Genomic DNA, 23,379 nt, shown 5'->3' with positions numbered 1-23,379 from the left:
GGGCAAGGATTTTCGGCGGGAAACTTTCTTTTTAAGGGGAATGGCGGATCAAGGACGGAGAGAGAAAAAGGAAGGATAAGGCTGAAGGCAAGGCGTCGACTATCCACGCTCAAAGAATTATTCAGGATCTTACTTCACCCAGGGACGTCTGCTATTTATGGGTGTCCACCCCGAAGAAATAATCAAGTGACAAATCCCCAAGAAGAGGCCAGGTACTGTTGTTCTCTGGGTGCTCCAGTCTGGTGAGTTTGCATTCTTCGTGATTGGCGAAACTGCTTCTCCGCGGACTAAGGACTGTTGTGTTTCCTCCTGTCAAAGGAAGGAACTGAACTGCAGAGTTTCTTGTTTTCTTATATTGTGGACTAAGTTAAATCTTTCTTTTGTGTTCTCAAAGAACAGTTTTTTATTTATTTATTTTTTTAAATTGTCTGTGTCAAACCAGGGGTTAGGATTTGGGCGCTGGGGAAGGGGTTCACTAATGAGCACTCAAGCACCGGGCAAGTAAATGTAAACCGCAAATGTTAATATATTTATCAGTCCCACTTCCTGTTGTGTTTTATTTTTTGCCAATTATTTAAGCGGGCATAGGGGCAAGAGGGGATGAGGACCGAATATGGTAATGCTATTGTAACCTTCAAACATCGTCCACTCCCCTGTCGGGTTGTGAAGTGTAGGAATCCCGTTCCCATATTTTGCGGTTGCTACAAGTGTTCCTTTATCCAGCTTACAGACAACTCCAAGAGAGTAAATAAAACAATCAGAATATGGAATGAAGATATTGAGCAAACTCTTCAGAACTGCTTTGAGTGTACTATTTGGGATGTTTTTAGAACTGCCTCTGAGGGGAGACTCCACAGTTGACTTGGAGGAGTATGCTGCTGCAGTAACTGGGTATATCAGCACATTTACTTACATCATTGTTCCCACAAAATGCTATAGGCTCGATCCTAATAAGCCATGGATTAATGGGGAGGTGTGGTCTATGCTACATTTGTGTCTGGTGATGAAAACTATAAAAAACGACCAGATACGACTTGCGTAAATCTATCAAACAAGCCAAGAGATAGTACAGACTGAAGCTGGAGGATTATTAAATCACCTCGGATTCCCAGCACATGTGGCAAGGATTGCAGCATATTACCGACTATAAACAGAGGACACTGCAGGCTACAGCAAGCCAGGCCACACTGACAGATGAGCTTAACACCCATTGCCCCATCCAAAGAAATCCCAGGTGAGCTGTCTAAATGACTGACTATCACCCCATTGCACTCACCCCTATTGTGAGGAAATGCTTTGAGAGACTAGTCATAGCACACATTCAGAAGTCAATTCCAGCTACCCTTGACCCCTTACAGCACGTGTGAAACTCCGGTCCTGGAGTCTTATTCCTTAATTAGCAGCCAAACAATGAGACAAAACGAGCTGCCACATGACCAGCTCACCTGTGCCCATCACACAATATCTGAAAACAAAGAAAGGTGATGGTCTTGGTAAGGGTGATCTCTCAGGTCACCAAAACATCTTGACTGTGTTCTTAGGAAAAAAAAAAAAAAAACAGAAAATCGACAGTTTTGGAAATGTCTGCTGTGGCAGAATGAGAGCAGCAACAAGTCATAGAATTAAACAAACAGGTTTAATTAACAGCAAGGATCAGCTTCTCATTAAGAAAGTGATTGGAGTGAAGTTGGTTGGAGTTTGAACTCCCAGTTTAGCTGGTCATCTCATTTCTGTTTGGCTGTCATTTAATGAAGGAATAAATTCAGGGGACTTAATCCTTAAAAACAGGGCTATTAAAATGAAGGTAAAGTTAGTTAGCAGTGAAAACTGGTCACTGATTAGGAAAAAGGGTTCAAATGAAAACCTGCAGACACTGCGGCCCTCCAGGACTGGAGTTCGACACCCCTGCCCTACAGTATGCTTACCACCAAAAATCGGTCCACTGATGATGCAGTCAATGTTGCCATCCACACAATCCTCACACACCTGGAGAAAAGGGACATATGCAAGAATGCTGCTTATTCACTACAGCTCAGCGATCAATAGTTGTCCCATGGAAACTGTGCAATAAACTTGTCTCTCTTGGACTGATATCCTCCCTCTGCAGCTGGGTGCTGAATTTTCTTACAGTCAGACCCCAGTCAGAGTGGGAAACCAGACATCAGGCACAAGAACAATCAGCACTGGCTGTCCTCAAGGCTGTGTGCCAAGTCCACTGCTCTATACCCGGTTTACCTATGACTGTGTGGCCTCTCAGAACACCACCAGCATCATTAAATTTGCTGAGGACACTGCAGTCATAGGGTTGATTACTGGGGGGGGTTGGGAGGCAGAATATAGGACAGAGGTGGAAGGACTCGTGCCCTGGTGTCAGGAAAACCACCTCTCCCTGAATATAGATTAACCCTCTCCTTGGTTTTTTGACCCAAGGAAGTGGAATCTGCAGCATACTAACATTTACATCGGTGAGGCTGAAGTGTAGAGAGTAAAAATCTTCAAATTCCTTGGAACCCACATCAGCAAGGACCGGACTTGGTTTTACAATACAAACACACCTCATTAACCAAGCACACAAGATTTCTTTCTGAGGAAGTTGAAGAAATTTGGCATGCCAACCAAAATTCTCACCAATTTCTACAGGGGTACAATACAGTGTTATCACCCGCTCTATTATTGTATGGCACGGTAACTGCTCCTTGCAGGAAAAGGCATTCCAGTGTGTAATTAAAACTGCACAGCACATCTCTGGAGCAACCTTCTCCTCCCTACAGGACATATCAGGAGGGCGCGCAACATAATTTAAGACAATACTCATCCTCAACACACGCTTTCACGCCGATTCCCTCAGGGAGATGCTACAGGAGTGTGAAATCACACACCACAAGACTGACAGTTTTTCTCCCCTCCACAAGCAAATCAAACTCCTCAACAATGCTAAAAGTTAGTCAATCCAAACCACAACTCATAGCCTAATAAATGTAACTGACTGCTGTGTTATGTCATCAAGCACTGTGCACCTTATTTTTTAGTCTTATAATTGCAATTGCCATTTGTTTTTATACTTTTGTCTTTGTATATGAAGGTGAGCAAGCACAGTAAGAATTTCATTACATAGTTTTTAACATGTGTTTTTACTGTTTATGACAATGAACTTCTTGTATCTTGTATTTTCAATGTCAAGGACATTTCCAACCTTCTAAGCGCAGTTGCAAAGGCCTGATTGTGTAAATACCGTCATACCTACACAAGTTTATAAAAAGTATGGCACAAAGCTGTGAACACAATTCTACAATAAAGGTACACTTTTTTTTTTTTACTCATTCCTCTGCATGCTTTCAGTAAATTTCTAACACCACCACTAGACGTCTCTCTTGCCCCACTAACAGGGGAGTGTGGAATGCAGAAAGTCTACTGCTTAAGCAAACTTCCCCTTTAGAGACTCCCCTTCCCTTCGGACTATGGAAGTATCAGCCTGCAGTGAACAAAGCAGACTTCATTCTAGAATATGCCATCCAAAGTGGACTCCAAGTTGTAGCACCTACCAAGACATGGATCCACCCACGAAATACGGCAACATCAACAGCCTTTTCCACTGAATTCCACTTCTCTCATACCAGTATTTCCAATGGAAAGGGTGGAGGGCCAGAAACAGACAGGCAGAGCAGTGAAAAATAGCAAGCAGAATTTAAAAAAAAAAAAAAAAAAAACCAGCAGACAAGAGACAGGCACACTTATTCTGGAAGTATCCAGCAGGCAGTAGCAGCACACAATTTATATTGTGCCATTTAGAAATAAAGCTGATGACACCAGTAGATTTGTCTGGAAAAGCAGAATTAAGACTATCAGTTCAGGGTTCACATAATCCATCTACTTTTTTCTCCTCATTTGCTTTAAGTAGGAGATCTTTGCATTAAACAGTCGGATATCGTACGAGGGGGCCAAACAGGCCATAAATCATATATTTTCAAACATATCCTATTGGTTGACACGTGAACACTATTGGTTTATGAATATTTACTATTGGTTTGCGTATGTGCAATAATGGTTTCATTCATATGAACTGCACTGGTTCGTGTCCTTATATTATCGGTTTGTGCGTGAACTCTTATCGGCTTGTACACGTATGCTTTTGGTCTGCATATGAACTATATTGAACTGAACTTTATTACTGGTTCACGTGCGTTTGCTATCTGTGAGTGAATTGCATTGGTTTGCGTGCGTATGCAATCGGTTTGAGTATCAACTATATTGGCTTGTGTTCGTATACTACTGGTTTGCTTACGTATAGCACTGGTTTTTCATATGCACTATACTGGTTTCATGTGGGTAATACATCGGTTTCGCATATGAACGCTATTGGTTTTGTGTATGCACTACATTGAGTCCTTGTCATTCTTTTACTTGTTTTATGTGTGCGTACTATGCTGGCTTTGTGAAAGTAACATGCTGGATTTGTGTGCAGTATATCGGTTTTGCGTATGAAACATACTGGTTTGCAAACGCACACTATTGCAATGTTGTGTATGAACTATAATCGGTTCTGCGTGCGAAGAATATCGGTTCTTCACGTGATCTTCAGCGGAAATGGGCGGGGCAAGAAACAGGAACTCTGGGGCCGGTAGTGTCAAGGAGCGTGTAGAGAAGCTGACAGGAGACGGATCTGGGTTTACTTTAAACAGTGCTGTATTTTTTTCTCCCCCGCATGATAGGTTTGGGAAAGGACTTGGTGGTAATTATTACTATTTAATAGAATCTGCCATTGAGTGTGTAATGAACACAAAGCTGAAGTACGTATTTGGTCGTCTTTTTATTTGCTTCCAGCTACATGCTCGCTCGCAACCCACGACTACTTTTTCACACAGCTTTTGCAAACTAGTTAGTTACTTATTCTAAAGGCAAAATATTCTACATTTACGACTGACGCCTTTATCCAGTATAACATTTAGTAACTACTGGTTACATTTCTTATGCCCAGCGATCCCGCACCGTGCCGCCTAGACAGGTGAAGTGACATGCTCATGGTCACTATCAGGACTTGAACCGACAAATGTAGGGTTTAGAGGACAAAGCCCTAAACACAATGCCCCACTGCTTGCATATCTACAACGTGCATATTATTTGACATATGATCGTGTCCATTCTTTGAAAAGCTAAATGTTCCAAATTTAGGACCAGTATATGCGAGTTACATCATATTGGGCCACCTTACCTTTCAGAGTTTTGTGACAAGGCATGTGTGTTTTTAAGATGCAGCAGAGTTTTGCCCTGCCAGGTATGAGTACCTGCGTATTTCCACTCCAATATCTGATAAATAGGATTTACCGTGCTATTTAATGGGCACTGTAAAGTGTTAAATCACGTTCGGCCACCTTAATTTTCACAGTTTTGTGACAAGACAGATTCCTTTGTTAAATTAAAGTTGTGTTTAACATTTTTGACCTGTGCAGAACCAAAATGTGGAATATTTATTTTTTCAAATAATTGATCAGTTTGTAAGGATTCCGATTAATATACACACTGTAGAATATTTTGCCATGCTGTTAAAATAGAATAAGAAGCTGGTGTGCAAAAGCTGTATGAATAAGTAGCTGACTGCAAGCATATACTGGATGTAGCTAGGATTGAATAAAAAGCCAGCAGAATGTGCACCCAACGTCAGCCCCGTGAATATTTCAGAATTACAGGAAAATACTGTTAAAAATAATAACCACCAAGCCCTTTCAGAAACACACAGTGACGTGCAAAAGTATTCAATCACTTTAAAAGTCATCCTAATTTTCTGTATGACAAAAGATTTTTCCACGTTTATTCATTCATTCTTTTTAATGTGAACTCTTGTGCTGTAACAATACATTTCCAAAGTCTAAATAAACCATTTTCTGTAGATATTTAACTGAAGAAGAAAAACTCCAAAGTTGGTGTTTGCATTAAGTATTCAAGCCCAACACATTCATACTTTGTCAAGAACCCTTTTGCTGCCGTAACTTTTGTAAGTAGGCCCCAGTTCTGCACATTGCTCAGGAGTGATTCTGCTCCTTTCTTCTTGGCAGGATTTCTAGAGACCCTCTATATTGGTGAGATGGCACCTGTGAACAGCAGTTTTCAAACTGTGCCACAGATTCTCAACAGGGTTAAGCTTAGGGCTTTGACTTGGCCACTCCAAAACATTCACCTTTCTGTTTTTGAGCTATCCCAGTGTCACATTGGCCTAATGCTTAGGGTCATTATGTTGAAAGATGAATCTTCTCCTGAGCTTTCATAGCAGACTGGAACAAGTTCTCTTGCAAAATTGTGCAGTATTTGTGTCCATCCATTGTCCCTTCAACTCTGACAAGAGTCTCAGACCCAGCACATGAAAAATATCCCCATAGCATAAGACTGCCACCACCATATTCCACTGTAGGAATGTTGTTTCTTGAGGCCTGGGCAATGTTAGCGTTACACTTCACATACCTCTTAAGTCTATCCAAAAACTTTATTTTGGTCTCATATGACCATAAAACCTTCTCCCACATTTTAACTGGGTCTTTCTCATGCTTTGTGGCAAACGCCATACGTTGTTTTATGTGGACCTTCTTAAGGAATGGCTTCTTTCATGCTACTCTCCCATAGAGGCCTGTTTTATGGAGAACTCTTGAAATTGTGGATCCCTGCACCTTTACTCCAGCTAAAGATCATCACAGACGTCTGAGAGCGACAGTTGGATTTCTAGTCGCCTCTCCCACCAGTTGATGTCTCACTCTGATGTTGAGTTTTGAGGGACAGCCTGTTCTAGTCAGAGTCTGTGTACTTTGATGAACCTTCCACTTTCTGGTGATGAATGCAATAGTGCGCAATGGGACATTCAAACTCTTGATATTTTTATAGCCATTCCCAGTCTTGTGCATTTCAATAACTTTGTTTCTCACATCAGTAGAATGCTCCTTTGTTTCATTTTTGTAGTGACTGTCCACCAAAGATTACGGCCCTTACAAAGGGGGCTGTTTATATCCAGAGAGACAGAAAGGACTCACAAGTAGCACCTCATCATGTTTAATTATGACTGTTAAACAACTGTCACCTTTGTAATTAGTCATTGGTGTAATGATGGAGCTTCCAAAGCACAGAGGTTTAAATACCTATGCAATCATCAACTTGAGTTTTTCTTCTTCAGTTAAACGTCTACAGAAAATGGTTTATTTTGTCTTTGGAAATGGATTTGTCACAGCATAAGAAAAATACTGAATGAATAAATGTGTATAAATCTTTTGTCTTGCAGAAAATTATGACTTTCAAGGGGATTGAATACTTTTGTATGCCACTTAATGTTTGTGAAAGGGCTTGGTGATGATTAACGTTTAACATCTGAAATGATCATGGGACTTAAGTTAGGTACACATTCAGGTGGCTTTTTATTCACTCCTAGCTACACATATGCTTGTAGTCAGCTACTTATTCACAAACCAGCTTCTTCTTCAATGTTAAGTGCATGGCAAAATATTATACAGCGTGTACATAAACTGCAAACTGATACATTATTTGAAAGAATAAATATCCCAGATTTAGGACTTGAACGGTTTGAAAATGTTACACTCAACTTTAACAAAGGAATCTGTCCTGGACAAGATTATAATAATTATATAGACCATGAGCATGTCACTTCACCTGTCTAGGCGGCACGGTGCGGGATCGCTGGGCATAAGAAATGTAACCAGTAGTAACTAAATGTTATACTGGATAAAGGCGTCGGTCGTAAATGTAGAATATTTTGCCTTTAGAATAAGTAACTAGTTTGCAAAAGCTGTGTGAAAAAGTAGAGTCGCGGGTTGCAAGCGAGCATGTAGCTGGAAGAGAATAAAAAGACGACCAAATACGTACTTAACTTCAGCTTTGTGTTCATTACACACTCAATGGCAGATTCTATTAAATAGTAATAATTACCACCAAGTCCTTTCCCAAACCTATCGTGAGAAAAAAAATACTGCACTGTTTAAAGTAAACCCAGATCAGTCTCCTGTCAGCTTCTCTATACGCTCCATGACACTACCGGCCCCCGAGTTCCTTGCCCTGCCCATTTCCGCTGAAGATCACGTGAACAACCGATAGTTCGCACGCAGAACCGATATAGTTCTTACAGAGTTGCAATATGGTGCGCACGCATAACCAGTATGTTTCGTATGAGAAACCGACATGAAACACACATACAACCAAGAGTTCAAGCGCAAAACCGATGTTACCCACATGAAACCAGTATAAGACGTGCATGAAACCAATATAGTGCATACACAAATCTCATTGTTAGACCAGCACAGAACGCAAGCCAATATAGTTCATACGCAAACTGATAACATACAACCGAAAACCAATGCAGTTCACTCACAAACCAACAACAAATGTACTGGAACCACTGATATACACACGCGAATCAATATAGTTCATATGCAAACCAGTGCTATGCATATACAAACGGATATAGTTCACGCACAAACCAATAATATATGGACACGAACCAATATAGTTCATATGAATGAAACCAGTATTGTACGCACGCAAACCAATTAAGTATGCACGCAAACCGATAGTAAATATTCATAAACCAATAGTGTTCATACGTAAACCAATAGATTACACATAGAAATGATTTATGGCCTGTTTGGCCCCTCATAATATCGCGTTTAAGACTGAATGGTAAAGAAATCGGATACAAAAACACTTGTAGGGCACATGAGAAGCATTTTGGAAAAATGCAAGTATACAAACCTCAGTTTATCAAAAAGTAGAGACAGTGTAATGGGATTTAAACACCCCTGTTTTCATGGAGTTTGGCTTTAAAAATTTTACTACTAAAGATAAGCTAACCATTGAAAGAAAGGAGAAAAAAAAAAACAAAACACCACACCCCAAAATGCAGATAATGGAAGTGTAAACAGATTATTAAAAGTACTGTAGCTTTGTGAAGTGCAGTAGTAACAATGCCAAAATTAGATAAAAACTATTCTCAGACAAACATATGTTAGGATTTTGCCTTTGAATAAGACCTTTTTCAAATACAGTGAAATACGTTTAATGCGAAAACGCTTAAGATGAAATATCGGTTAACACGAAATAATACAACGGTCCCGACAAACTACTATATATTTTCATGCATTTTTTTCTCTTAACACGAAACGAAAATCGCTTAACACGAAAAGATTTCCCTTCTGGGAATGAACAAAATACGGAAAACACCAGCCGCGCAGGCGAGATTTAAGAGGGGTGTGAAATGAAAGAGAGGTGGTTTCACATGTTTCGTAGAAAGGAGGCTAACTTGGCTTTGAAATACCCTCGGAATAGCCTGTGACACGAGCCAATTTTGTTTATCTAAGCAACTTTCACCCTCCACCCCTACAAACGCCACACAAACATCTCATCTCTCATCAATTAGCTTTGGAATTCGGTGACGAGTACATCGCAGTGTGAGTAAAAATCAGTGAGTTTGGTTCGCGTTTTTTTTTTTCTATTTTAGAAGAATTTTTTTTACGAGCACAATGGCAAAGAGCTCAGGGGGAAAGCAAACTGCTATTTCGCTTAAAATGAAGATGGAGCTTCTTAAGGCTGTTGATCAAAAACAGAAGACGAAAACGGAAATCTGTAAAGATTTTGATATTGCTATCTCTACATTATCAACAATACAGTAATTAAAAAAAAAAAAAAAAAAAAGAGCAAATTACGGAAATGTTTGAATGGAGTAAGTTTGAGCCAGAGCTTTACTTATTTGGTTCAAACAAGCGAGATCTCAGAATGCTCCCATTTTTATTAAATACATGCATGTATACATATCTATGTAAATAAAATGTACTCTAATAAACTTAATTTTGTTGAATATACTGCATGTTTTTTTTTTTTGTAATATCCTTTAACACGAAATTTTTAACATGAAAAAATTTCAGTCCCCTCAGTTTCGTGTTAAATGATTTTCACTGTACATTCAAATTATATTCAAAATAGTTCAATCTGACAGCCCGATCACTATCCAGGTCTGCTAAAGAACACTTCTAATCTTCTAATCTTAGAGACCTTGGCAGTCCTACAGACTCTCGTTCTTTTCTCTTTCGATGACAGCTGCACAACCCCACCTAGTCAAAGCTGACAAACTTCTGACTTCATTGTTACACAGAACTGCATGCCCATAAACTGTCATTCCAGTACATATATCCAATTACTTTCCCCATTAACTTTTCCCCATTTCATTCCTCCTTTTCCACAGCCATTCATCCCATTCTATCATTCTGCTGTCAAGCTCCCTCAAAAACATTTTTCTTACCCGGTTTCCTCTGATCACTTCTCTCAACACCAATGCTGCATCAATACAATATGCTTAGCTCTGGCCTTCTGCAAGCAAAAAACACTCCTGCCCGTGGCTCTCTGAAGCTGCATGCAATCTATGGATGAAGCTTAGGACAGCTGAAAGGAACTGGAGGGTCTAAAGATCAGGCTTGCCTGGATAAGTGTCAGACTCTCCTGCTGCTACCAAATGCTAAACACAAGTTTCTTTCAAAACTGGATTAGCAACACGGATACTCAGTTTCTCTGCTTTCACCTTTCTCCTCAACCCTATTATCACCTCATTGACTGTTGGCCTCCTTTTCTTGGGGAAAAAAGCTGGGTAGTTGTCAGCGTCAATCCTCATCACCACCTCCACCTGGTGGGATCCTTCTGAACACACCACAACCTCCTCCACTCTAGTCACCCCACAACCTGTCCAGTTCACCCTTCCCCCTCACATCTCCTCATTCCATGTGTCAACGCCACCTCACTTAGCCCAGATCTTTTCCTATATTGTTCAACAGGCTCAAGAACTCCTCTTCAATAAGTCCACTCCCAACTAATCTCAAGTAGGTAATTCCTAACCAGTGTCTACCCTTTCCTTTCTGCCAAAAACACTGGAATGTGCAGTCTCTTAACAGTCTCATTTACAGACCAGACTGCTTGATCCTAATCAGTCCGACATCAAGAAGGGCCATTCGAATAAGATGGCTCTACTTTGTCAACACATTCAGGCAGGGTAAAGCTACAAAACATGTTATCTGTTCTAAGAAGTCAACAATACCAGCCACCAGATACTTGTTGCCACTCTCTCAGACATGGATATCAAAAGACCTACTCTCAGGTGGTTTGAGTCCTACATCTTGTGCAGATCCTACCATGTGCCCTGGTGTGGAGGGATGTCAAGGGTGCACCACGCAAGTACGGGGTGGTTGCAAGGGTCGACACTGGGCCCCCTCCTCACGCTTTATCTACACACACACACACACACACACATCCTTACTAGGCCCAATCATCAAGTTTTTCTTAAGTACTATGCCGATGATATTTAGCTGTACCCATCATTCCCTTCAGAGGACCACATGGCATCAGCTATGTCCCACTGATACCGCAACCTGGATGAACGAACACTTCTCCACCTCCGCCTCACAAAGACTGACTTGCTATCACATCTATTCAGCACCCCATCTTTGTTCAGCTTGGCTCATTATGTCCAACACCTGTCAAGATGGTATGCAACCTAGAGATGGCGAAAGATTACTAGTGGTACTTCAAGGACCACACTGCTGTCGTCTCCCAGTCTTGGAAGATTCACCTCTATACGATATGTGCAAGATCAGACTGTATGCAGCACAACTCCTAGTCCAGACTTTGGTCTTGTCATGCCTGGACTATTGCAACTCCCTGCTAGCAGAAGTGCTAGCATGAATCACCAAGCTGCTGCAGAGAATTCAAAATGCACATCTAGTGCTCAATCATCTGATAGACACATGCCAAATTTTTTTTTTTTTCCAGATTACTCTGTAGGCAAGCAACAGGAAGCCAGTATAGTAGTCAATGAGTCAGCACTAAATTGTAACCTCTTTAGCATTACATTTTTTCTAAAATATAAAAAAAAAAAAAAAATTGCATTTTTTAGCTTGAAAAATGGCAGACATTAAATCTCATCCTTCTAAAACAAGCAAAACACTAACAATGATACAAATAAGAATAGCACACTGCACATGCAGGAGACGCCCGAGTGTCACTTTCGGATTCCCAAAATCACTTTGTTTCACAGTCCATTTCAGTTTCACTGCCTGCAGACAGATTCACTTTGTAGTCATCACGCTATTATGAGGGTAGGAGAAGATGCATCTAAACCGCTGCCCAGGCAATACTCGGGTCTGACACTTACTGTATGCAAGACAAGCCTATACCATCGTTTGTGCAACGCTTGGGTCTTGTGCGAGATGCGGCTATACTGTTGTCCGAGTGACACTCGGGACTAACAATAAGGAGGTTAAACCGAGGCACTTGCAAGGTTCTATGTTCCTTTTCGACTACTCGAGTGTGCTAAAACAACAAAGTCTGGTGATGTCACCTCTGTATGGCATCCAAATTTTGGTCCAGATTCATGTGTAGCTCATGGTAGGGGTAAGGAGTGGTCTACATCCGTTTGAAATGCTGACTCACTCAGTGCGAGTAACATGCGTTTCAAGACTCGTTTGGTGAATTTCTATCTAAATGAGATTAACTATTAGGTTTTGTAACCTAGGAATTGCGACAAGCTTGTATTTTGTTCCGAGCTCTTCACTTGTGATCAATTCTGTACAGTTCCCCCTAAAACTGATGTTTGATTGTGTTAACCACTTTAGTAAGTTGCTTTAGATAAAGCCATCTGTTCAACAAATAGATGTGAAATTCCCTATCATACATCAACTTGACAGAATGGACAGCAGGGAACTATTGATCAGATAAATGTAACTCTTGACTAATTCTTTAAGAACAAACTTTACATACCAACAACACTGGCATCTTTATCTCCCACAAACTTCTCAAAGTCTGCCACGGTCTTGAGTTCCACTGAGGCAGGACCTGCCTGCTTCTTGAGGTGGCTTACAATACCATCTGCAGAATAAAACAGGTTTACTTTTATTAGATTTGATGTTTACTTCTGTGCTTACTGTATGAATCAACATGAATTAACTTACTTTGAAACAAAGAACAGTCTACTAGAAATGTCACTTACCATACAAAAAAAAGTGCAAGATACCAAAAAGAGGAGGAAACAAAAAAAAAAAAAACACCACACTACAAAACAATTTAACAGCGTGAAAATAAAAACTTTAGCAAGTGCGTTCACTTTAGTCATGAACCAACATCCTTAAATGAAAGAACAGTAAACCATTGAATTGAGTAGTTAACATGGGAAATGTTTTTTAAATTGGAGTCAAACTGGACATCTATAAATAAATAAATGACACCTCACATTGCTCTTTCCAAAGATGCTGCTGGCAAAGGCATCCATCATTTGAATCTTGTTTATGCAGTATACTGTTGCTATGCATACACATTCGACATAAGCTATCCAAGAAGCACATACTTGACAAAGTTCCTTGATTCTTCAACTTAAAGTGTGGGGGGGAGGGGGGGGAAGCAAATTCCTCAGACATTAAAAGTTGTTGGATGTTGTAAAAACAATAAAAAATTAAAAACCACAGCCCCTCACAGTACAAACACCTATGCTTGATACTTAGAGCTGAACATTTTGTGATTTTTCAGATTTAAAAACTTAAGGTACATAACCAAAAGGTGTACAAATCGTGTGTGTTGGGGACACCCATACATTTGTTAGTGCTGGTAATAGTGAGTCCCTGGGTGGAGTAATGATGAGCGAAGTCTTTGTGGAGGATATCCTATGTGGAATATTACAGAGCAATTGACAGGCATCTCTCATACAAAATTGTGAATTAATCGTAAAGTGAAGAGTAGACCAATTTAGCAACAAAAGTAGTAAATCTCACTCGTCCCTCAGTAATAGTTATCCCATTTGGTATGAAGTAATAATTTTTAAATCTCACGTTTTTATTGAGACCAAATAAACATGTTACAACAGGACCAGTGCTGAACAAAAATTTACTTTACTTGAGTGAATTAATCCATGTCAGTTTCCTAGTACATGAGCAACCTATCAAAACTTAGTTAAAATGTTAGATAAAATAACCTCTGAAAAATCCTCATGAACAGCATGCTTAAACAAGAATATCTTGTTTTAGAAGCCTCACCACCCCCCTAGTTCATTGATCAGGAGCACTGCCCAGTAATAGCTCATTCCTTGGCTACACTGGCACTTCATCCCATATCAATAATGCATAGCAGTGGCAGAGCAAGAAGGAGGCTTATGAAATAAAACACACCCGATAGGCATATGCTTGTTATTGAAATAATCCACTTGAATTATGTAATTTTTTTCAAACTGATTAATTCGTCCAAAATTTTTTTTGGCCTGACACCTATGGGGCTCCATACTAGATCAATTTCACTTAAATTGTATTGGACATATAAACCCAAACTTTTACAAAAATAATAAAAATGATTCCATTAAAAAAAAAAAAAAAAAAAATTTCCACAAGTGTTTTTTGTGCTTGTACCTTGGGTGATTTAGACCGGTCATGGACAGCCGACTCCTGAAGATTTTTGTATTCTTCATATTCTGCGTTGCGGTTAGTTCGCAGATGGTGAAACAAATTGGGCGGCACGGTGGCGCAGTGGGTAGCACTGCTGCCTCGCAGTTGGGAGATCTGGGGACCTGGGTTCGCTTCCCGGGTCCTCCCTGCGTGGAGTTTGCATGTTCTCCCCGTGTCTGCATGGGTTTCCTCCGGGCGCTCCGGTTTCCTCCCACAGTCCCAAGACATGCAGGTTAGGTGGATTGGCGATTCTAAATTGGCCCTAGTGTGTGCTTGGTGTGTGTGTGTGTCCTGCGGTGGGTTGGCACCCTGCCCAGGATTGTTTCCTGCCTTGTGCCCTGTGTTGGCTGGGATTGGCTCCGGCAGACCCCCGTGACCCTGTGTTCGGATTCAGCGGGTTGGAAAATGGATGGATGGATGGATGAAACAAATTAACTGTCGAGCCGTCATTAATGGCAACCAATTTACCACAGTTTTCAGATTGCTGTCTTTTTGAAGCCAAACCACCTCCATATGAATGAGGAGGATCCAGGTCTTCCAATTAAATCTAACGACACAAATAGCGAGGTTGTTTTATTCCCGGCACCACTGGCTCACTTGTTTTTAGGCAGCTTCTCTAGCTTAATTTACTGAACGTGCATGCCTGTGTGCTCGCTTTCTATCCAGTTAGGTAATGCAAGACAGTGAATACTTTTACTCTCGAAGCGCGTTTGTTTTCAGCAAAGTGAGACATATTCTATAATTTCCGCTTGCAGATCATTAAACAATTCAGATATTGTAGATGATACATATTGCACACTAATATACGACATCTACACATTCTCTTCTCCATTGAAATGCCTTGCTTGAGCACACTTTGAAACAAACTTCCATAAAGATGCTACTACAGTCTTCTTAGAATAATCTATGCAACATGCATTAAATCTTTCTGGCACGTCCGGTTTTGGTGAATGCTGGCAGGAAATACAAAAATAAAAACCTAACGTGTGTAAATCACTTGCAGATTGTTCAGCCAGCAATATTTTGTACTGGTGTGCATTTTTAAAAATCTGTTAAAATGTACACCACAAAGCTTGGATGGTTTTAATTAAAATAAGTAATCCAACAAAGGGACACAAACATGAGCAATCCTAGCTGTATCTATTAATGGCACAGTCAGATCTTGGGCAAAGTAGCTTAGTTTTGATCAAAACTGACATCTGCATTAATTATATTTCAGAGATTACATTTACAAACCAAATATTTCATTTTTAATGCTGGATTTCAAGTAAACTAATGAATTCTATGACTGTTCTCTGCATCACAGAATCAGTCAGCCCTGCTAATATGCAAGAATAGTTGGCCCAAATACTGCAACTACTCATATCAAAAAGGAATATCTTGAACAAGGTTTTAAAAAGTTTAGCCAATGTTGCAGTATTAAAATTATGCATTTTAACACTTTCAATTTAGCATTGTCTAAAAGATGAAAACTTAATATGGTGAAAATCAAACGGGGCCAAGCAGAGATTTTGAAAAAGCCTTTAACAATTTTGATTTAGTTGTCATGTAAAAAAGCAATTAAAAAAAAAAAAAAAAAAAAAAAAAAAGATATCTTGAGTCACCTTCATTTACACTGTATCTGCAGATTGCTGTGAACTGGGAGTCCCACAAGTACACAAGTCCTACAAATAAAAATTTCCAAATTGCCCCCAGGAGGCGGGGGGCACCACCATCAAAATCCTGACTAAAAACAAAGGGAATTTAACAATCTTTATAAAATAAAGTCTTTTACAAATATGCTCTGTAGGTGCCAGAGAAGGCAAGGCAATCCACAGCAAACGCTGTCCCAATACAGAATCCAAAAAAAGACAAACAGCACAGGTTTAAAAAAAAAAAATAAACAAAATAATAAATCACAATAGAAACAAAAACACTCCATTCCCTTGTAGATCTGAAATGAACCACCAGGAACTATGGGAGACCCTGCAGATTTACAGGGCAGAAGGTAGTTCCTGGCAGTGATTGAAAAGAGGCCCCACCTTTTGGGGACATAACCAAGAAATTTTAGTCAAGACAAAAACCAAGGTATAATGCACATAAAAGAAACATTAACATAAAATCAGACAAACAAAAATGAACAAAACAGACAAGAAACATGACATTGAACCCCAGCCAGGGGAGAGATGCTGGCCAAGCCACATTTATATTTTGCAGACCATTGTAGAATTTAAAAAAGTAAATTTCAAGTTTCGTAAAAGTAAGCATACCCCAAGGTTGTGCAAAGTATTAAAGTTCAGACATTTCCAAACATTGCCAATGTATGATACCATAGCATGTGGAAGACCGGGCTGGGGTATGGGCAATGGAGAGACGTGGATTACAAATAATTAGCTGCTCTGGCCATGTACCACGGAAAGCTCGAGATGCATGTTGGGGGAGGACAGCATCAAGTTGCCAACAAGTTGCATTAGCCTGGGGATCAGTGACCCATAGTAGGAGCTGAAGTTTCATAATGCAAAATGACCAGCTTTCAGTATGACAAAAGCAAGTGGTCATTTTAATGATAATAAGCTTCCTAAAAGAGGATGTAAAGAGCAAAAAACCATGGGCACTCCAAGTAGCATAAACATTCAATCAATAGGAATGTGAAATTTAAGTAGATCATTAGATGTTTACGCTAATTACTCCAGTAATTCTTTTTATGTTTTCAGTCAGTCGAATGTAAGCCCCCTTTAAAAGTCCTTAGATGAATGTAATGTAAACAGAATGATGTTTAGGTGGTTAGGGATAATAAATGCATTTATAGGGCACTTTACATTAGTAGTAAATCTCAAAGTGTAACATAAGTTTAAACAAAGGCAAAGCAAGATAAAAACAGATTTTTTTATGGGGGTAATGCTCTAAGAAAGCAGACCTGCACGTAAATGTAACCACTCTGCAGGTCCAAAACTAACTTTCACCTTTCCTACCTGACTAAGCCCCAAATGTGATCATGCCTTTTTCCCCTCACCAGGACAATGCCCCTTCAGAGTGATTAATAATGCTGTTCTACTTTCCAATCGCATAAAGCATGCTCTAAATGCAACATAACTGCAAGATTCTGAAAGTGCCATTTAGGTGCACACAGTGTCAAAATTAACATCCTTTAACAGAAATATACTTCAAAAACAAAAGTATGTTTTCAAAGACATGTAGCTGACTTGGTTACTAGAAAGCAAAAGGCAGACTAGAGCAGATTTATACATTAAAAGTAAACGGTCTTAATATTCAGTGCACCCATATAATACATTAAACAAATCAATAACTCAAACATGACTATTGCAGGTATACCTGCTGTTCGGGGGCCATCATAGCTTCCAGAGTCTTCTCCATCTCTGAAGATTTTCAATGTCGGGTAGCCACTCACCCCATACTTGTTACAGACATTAGTGCTGGCAGTACAGTCAACCTACAAAAAACAAAACACTGCAGATTCAGACAAGCCCCAAGTGATTGCACATTATCCATTTTACCAACCTAAACAAATAGCAATTGGTTGATGTGATGCATCTTGAATGTTGGACCACCACAAACACATTCTATGCATATACCCACTGGTATTTAAAAAACACACACCAACCATTTCTTCACAGGTCAAGGAGGCCTACTTGAAATCCTTACTTAGTTGTTCATGTGAAGCACAAACCACTACATCACCATGCTACCCCCGACTCTGATTTCTCCTTGTACAAATGAATCAATTTTTATATCCTGTGGAACTAGAGATTAATTCTCTTTAAGTAAAATACCCAAACACACCTGAAAACCTACAGGTTTATTATGTGGAAAGTCACAGTCATAGAAAGGAATGCTGAACGAACCATTTTAAAAAACACACTAACTAGACATTGATAGAGAGAGAAGATATAATTTCCCTGGACACATTTTACCCCATAAGATCGGTGAAGAGGCAAGTAATGGAAATTTACAGTATATGACTAATAAACACTTTCATTGTTAAAAGCAAAGCACAAACTTGAGAAACTATACAACTTTGTTCCTACCGTACACACAAAATGGAAACAGAACCAAAGAAAGAATCATGAAAAACTATACACTGGAACCAGAAAACCATTTCACTTCCTGATGGACATTTAGTTATAAACTGTGCACTTTGTTCAAGACAGGTTGAAATCTAATTGACAATGTACTGTACATCTCAGCATTAATATCTGAAGTGCAACATGCACGGCATCTCAGTGTCATTTGTCTTTTGGTATGGCATTCATAAAAAGCAAGGTTAATTAATGTTTGTAATGTACCATATATTGGATTGATAGATACTTAGCAACAAAAAAAGAACAATGGATAAATTTGCTATTTTTGCCCATAAATCTACACTATTAGCCACAACAACAAACATTTTCAGAAATATTTGCAAATTTAACAAAACAAAATTAAATTGCCAATTCATACTCAAGGATCTGAATAGCTGGCAGAAGTCTGTTTGGCAGCAATTACAGCTTTCAGTCTTCCTTTGTTAAGTCTGTACAAGCTGGATTTGGGTAGTTTCTCCCACCGTTAGTTAAGGTAACTAATGTGTACAGAATGCTCCATGTAGAGTGGCTTAATATGGAGTAGAAAGAATGAAGGTTCCATAAAAATCTAAAAAATATACCCCCCCAAGTGTCCGAGTACATAAATATCATGCATTTTTATCTCATTAAATACAATGGCCAGAAAAGGTGGGATGGTAAAGAAGTTAATGGAAATCTGGGTTCTGGTTTCTTTTCAATAGGCCCTCTCTCATGAATACTCTCAATTTTGTTAAAATAACCCACTCCTACATAAGGGAAAGTAAAACAAAATTAATTTCAACAAGCTCCTCAAATGTTATGCACTGCATGCCATCAGGAATAAAACCTTCAAAAGAATTACACAAGTTCCACATTTTGTCTCAGTAGACAAAAACAGTTATGTAAAGGACACAAAAAATTTAAAAAAAAAACAACATTAAAATGTGACATGCTAGGAACAAATTAGTTATGATTAAAGTGTGCTAACCTCTCACATAAAACCATGCACCATTACTGAAACGGACAACTGGAATATTAAATATACCTTTGCAAGAGGAACAATTCCTTTTAGTCGAGTAGCAGCAGATTCATACTCGGGAGCAAGACGCTTACAATGACCACACCTGGTAAAAGGGGGAAGAGACAAAAAAAAAAAACCTTCAGAAAGCAGTCTCAGTCATTTAAAATAAATCTTGAATAGGTTTAACAAAAAAAACTGCTAATAAAATTTGTATGCTTAGAAATAACCAAGTGTGAATAAGTCTATGAAGCTCAGAATAGATTACAGTTGTGTGTCATAAAAAGGTAAAGTGCTCTCTACATTAAAAACGACTCAAAAAGAGCACTGCAAGTAAACTCTGCTTAAACAAATCGTGAAATTAAATGCATGACAAGCATAGTAAAAGGGCAGATATACATTTAAAACAAGAAATAACTCTGCACTCTAAAACTGGACACCCAACAAACTTTTATAATTCGTTTTGTCTTCAGACGGGAAACATGATCTGAAGGATGGCATTCCTGTGCAAATGCACTGGCCAATCACAGAGTGACAGCAATAACGTCACCTCCCACCAGTACAGGCGGAAGAAGAGAACTATGATAACTTGACTAATCACTTCCTTGGCAACCCTTGTAAGCGCACACTTTGGTCCTGGTTTCTCTACCAAGATTACGACCTATTACTGAACAACTCACCAGGAATTAAAAGATTAAATTAACAGTATTCCTTCAGTTTATAAATATCTTGCTATACAGGTCTCAGTCTTTTAAGGGGCAAGAATGAAAACCATATATTATATATATATATATATATATATATATATATATATATATATATATATATATATATATATATATAAAAACTATACATCTAACGCTGGTCAAATAAATGTCATTGCAGGTTAGCCATTCAGCTCAACCGGGTAACTCGGCGTCAAATTAGCCAACAGCAAGCATTTTTTTACAAGACGTTCGACAGTTTTAATAGATTACTCATACAGGCTTGAAGGATACTTCGCCGTAGACAAACTTCTCCTTTGCGGACCTCCAGGCGTTCCTCTTAAAGATCTCCAGAATAAAGGCGGCGACTCCAGCCTATTGCCAAGAATATTAATGCCAGCATTTGGCTATATTTTCTAAACTTCGTATTAGCCCGTTTATCGGACTACATGCATCCGTGTCCGGGTGTGGGTGTGACCTCCAACTTCTCTCACTGTAATAAACCTGGCAGCAAAACGGAAAGTGAAAGTTTTAAAAAAGTTCGCGATAGACCATTTTAGAAATATTTTTATTAAACTCCATCTACCCCCACCCTTCAATGTTCTTCACTACTCCGCGCAATACGCCATAATGTAATCACACGTAACATTCGGCAATAAAATAAGAATTCAGTTATTTGATATGCATATTAATAAGCATCTTAAAAATATTTTATCGTAACTGTGTAAACCGCTCTAGTGATGAAAGGCATACAGGAAACAGTGGTTTCCGATAGGAGATCTGCAAGAAGGAGGAAAGTCTCACATGTCGGGATTATCGGTTAAGCCTTGAACTTGAATGGGAAATTAAAATTTAGCTATAATTTTCCCAGCAACTCAGAAAACGGATAGATGAAAGTACAAAATACTGGACAAGGGGAGGAGGATTACAGACCGGGCCGCAGCTAAAAATAATAAAATCTAAGAAATCAAATTCTTAAGATTATATGCCTAGTAACTATATTGCACCACACTCCGTAAAGTGGTCACACGTGCACTGAAAAAATGAAGGAATACCATCACTTACAATTAAAAGAAAAATGAAATTAAATACTTACCAAGGTGCAAAGAACTCGACTAAAATCATATCATGTTCTCCAACACGACTCTCAAAATCGTCATCGGTGTACTCGAGAACATCACTGGCCTGCACTGCACCGGCGAGCAATGCGAACAGTATAAATCTAAACATTGCTAAGAATATCTCAACGACGGCGAACGTAGCAGTTATGGAGGAAAATAAAAAACGAAAGTGAACACGAAAATGTTGTAGACTACGATCCCACTACTCCCGCGATTAGGGTGAATGAGTGTGGGACGGAACCAGTGTCACCAAAAGAAAAGATTTGACGATGAAAAGGATGTTCCAGGCCGGGGCTTCCCAAACTAACCAAAGTGTGGCAGCTCCCTATTGGAGATTCTTTGGGGTCACGTGGGCTGTGAAAGACCAATCAGCATCTCCTACAATACAGCTGCCGCTTTCAATTTATTTAGCGCCATCTGGCAAATGACAGTGCGATAACTACAGAGAACGGGAGGTATTCTTTGACGTGCACTTATTAAATCGAGAATTAGCCATGTACGTTTCAGTTGGATAGCCCACATTTTCTTATAGAAGCTCAGTTGGTTCTACGAACGTAAAGTGTTTTTCGTTAACTCAAGATAGATTTAAAGACAATCCACGTTTATACGTGCAATCGTGAGATTTAAACAGCCACAATAACCGATCGCCGATAACACCTATCGTAGTTTAAAAAGCAGTGCGGTGCGCTACCCGTATTTTGGATGCACGTATTTAAAGAACGTGTTTCTTTTGCGTACGTTTCCTACTTTACGAGAAAGCATGGAGTACAGTATTACTTAGTTAACCCCGCCTCTAAAGTCGACTATCAAAAAGCATCGCAAGATGATTGAAAAACAGTCGATTCGCAATACATTTCATTATAAGGTGACGCTTTAATCATCCCGTGGAATAAAAAAAAGTATGAAAAGTAATATTCAGTAAACTTAACATAATTTAGTAGTATACGACAAAGTGTATAAATAAGCACAAAATCGAACACGTATTGTTTCAGAAACAAACAGGAAAAATAACGGACACACACTGTAAAAGAAAATCACACGGTGGCGGCTGGTGAAAAAAAATTGGCCGTGGGTGCAGCTTTTGTGGGGACAAACTGAAGCAGCACTTTTCAATTATATAGTGTATTTCATCTCTTTCAATCTTTTATATAGTGCTTTTCACAGCTATTTATTTTAGTGCCTCTAAAGTAAGTAAAAATTTATAGAGAGCCTATCGCAGACAAAAGTCTCAAGGCGTGAAAAAAAACCAGAATAAAATTAAATATCAATAACAAAGAACATAGAATATCAAAACATAAAATAGAGAACAAAATGAAATGTCAAACAATATACAAAACAAGGCTACCCAAGTGCCTGCCTAAATAGATGTGTCTTAAGATGACACTTGAACAGTTCCTGCTAATCTCAATGACAGTGGAAGATGGTTCCATAACCTTGGAATATTTACTTGAAATCCCTATCCCCACGTGTCTTTAATCTGGTAGAAGGAACCAAAAGGAGGTTTAAATAAGCATATCTAAGAGCATGGCCCTAGGTGTAGTGCTGAAGGAGGTTCGTGATATATTGGGAGCTTGACCATGCAGAGCTCTTTAAGTAAGTACCATAATTTTGAGGTGGACCGTAAATTCCACTGGTAAGCAATGAAGAATGTGTAAAATTGGGGAAATGTGAGTCCATTTGTGTGAATGTGTTAAAAGCCTGGCAACTACATTTTTGGACAGTCTGAAGACGAGACAAACCAGCTTTACTTAGACAGGTAAAGAGGGAATTGCAATATCCCAGACGGGATTAGATGAAAGCATAGACAAGCATCTGTAATTGCAAGCAAAAGCAATTGCATTAAAGAAATAACCACATTTTGTTTGATTTTTGAAGTTCCGCTTGAATTTGCCATCTCCTAAGTCACACTTGGTCATCTGTAGTTACATTACTTTAAAGGTAGATGCTATTTTATGATTAGTGCAGGAGTTTCAATGTTTGGAATAGAAAATAGTGATGACCTGGCTATTATCTCAATTATGAGCATAAGTATTAGGAAGAATTAAT

The 23,379-nt window shown here is 39.1% G+C and overlaps 1 protein-coding gene across 2 annotated transcripts in view; it reads right to left on the bottom strand.

Moving 5' to 3' along the window:
- The window catches only part of pdia3 (protein disulfide isomerase family A, member 3), a 47,495-nt gene extending 25,862 nt beyond the window's left edge, over positions 1-21,633 (bottom strand). The window contains exons 1-4 of one of the 2 annotated variants that reach the window (XM_028791413.2): positions 21,309-21,633; positions 19,536-19,614; positions 17,766-17,883; positions 12,787-12,894 (exon numbers count right to left, since the gene is read on the bottom strand). In XM_028791413.2, the coding sequence (XP_028647246.2) occupies positions 12,787-12,894; positions 17,766-17,883; positions 19,536-19,614; positions 21,309-21,442 (439 nt within the window). In that variant the 5' untranslated portion in view covers positions 21,443-21,633. Of the gene's footprint in view, positions 1-12,786; positions 12,895-17,765; positions 17,884-19,535; positions 19,615-19,907; positions 19,927-21,308 lie in introns of those variants that run through there. The other variant, XM_028791414.2, reaches the window with a different exon arrangement.
- Between the last annotated feature and the right edge of the window lie 1,746 nt (positions 21,634-23,379).

The sequence above is a fragment of the Erpetoichthys calabaricus genome, chromosome 17 (assembly GCF_900747795.2).
Source record: "Erpetoichthys calabaricus chromosome 17, fErpCal1.3, whole genome shotgun sequence".
Taxonomy (NCBI): domain Eukaryota; kingdom Metazoa; phylum Chordata; class Cladistia; order Polypteriformes; family Polypteridae; genus Erpetoichthys; species Erpetoichthys calabaricus.
This window is presented reverse-complemented; position numbering and strand designations above follow the sequence as displayed.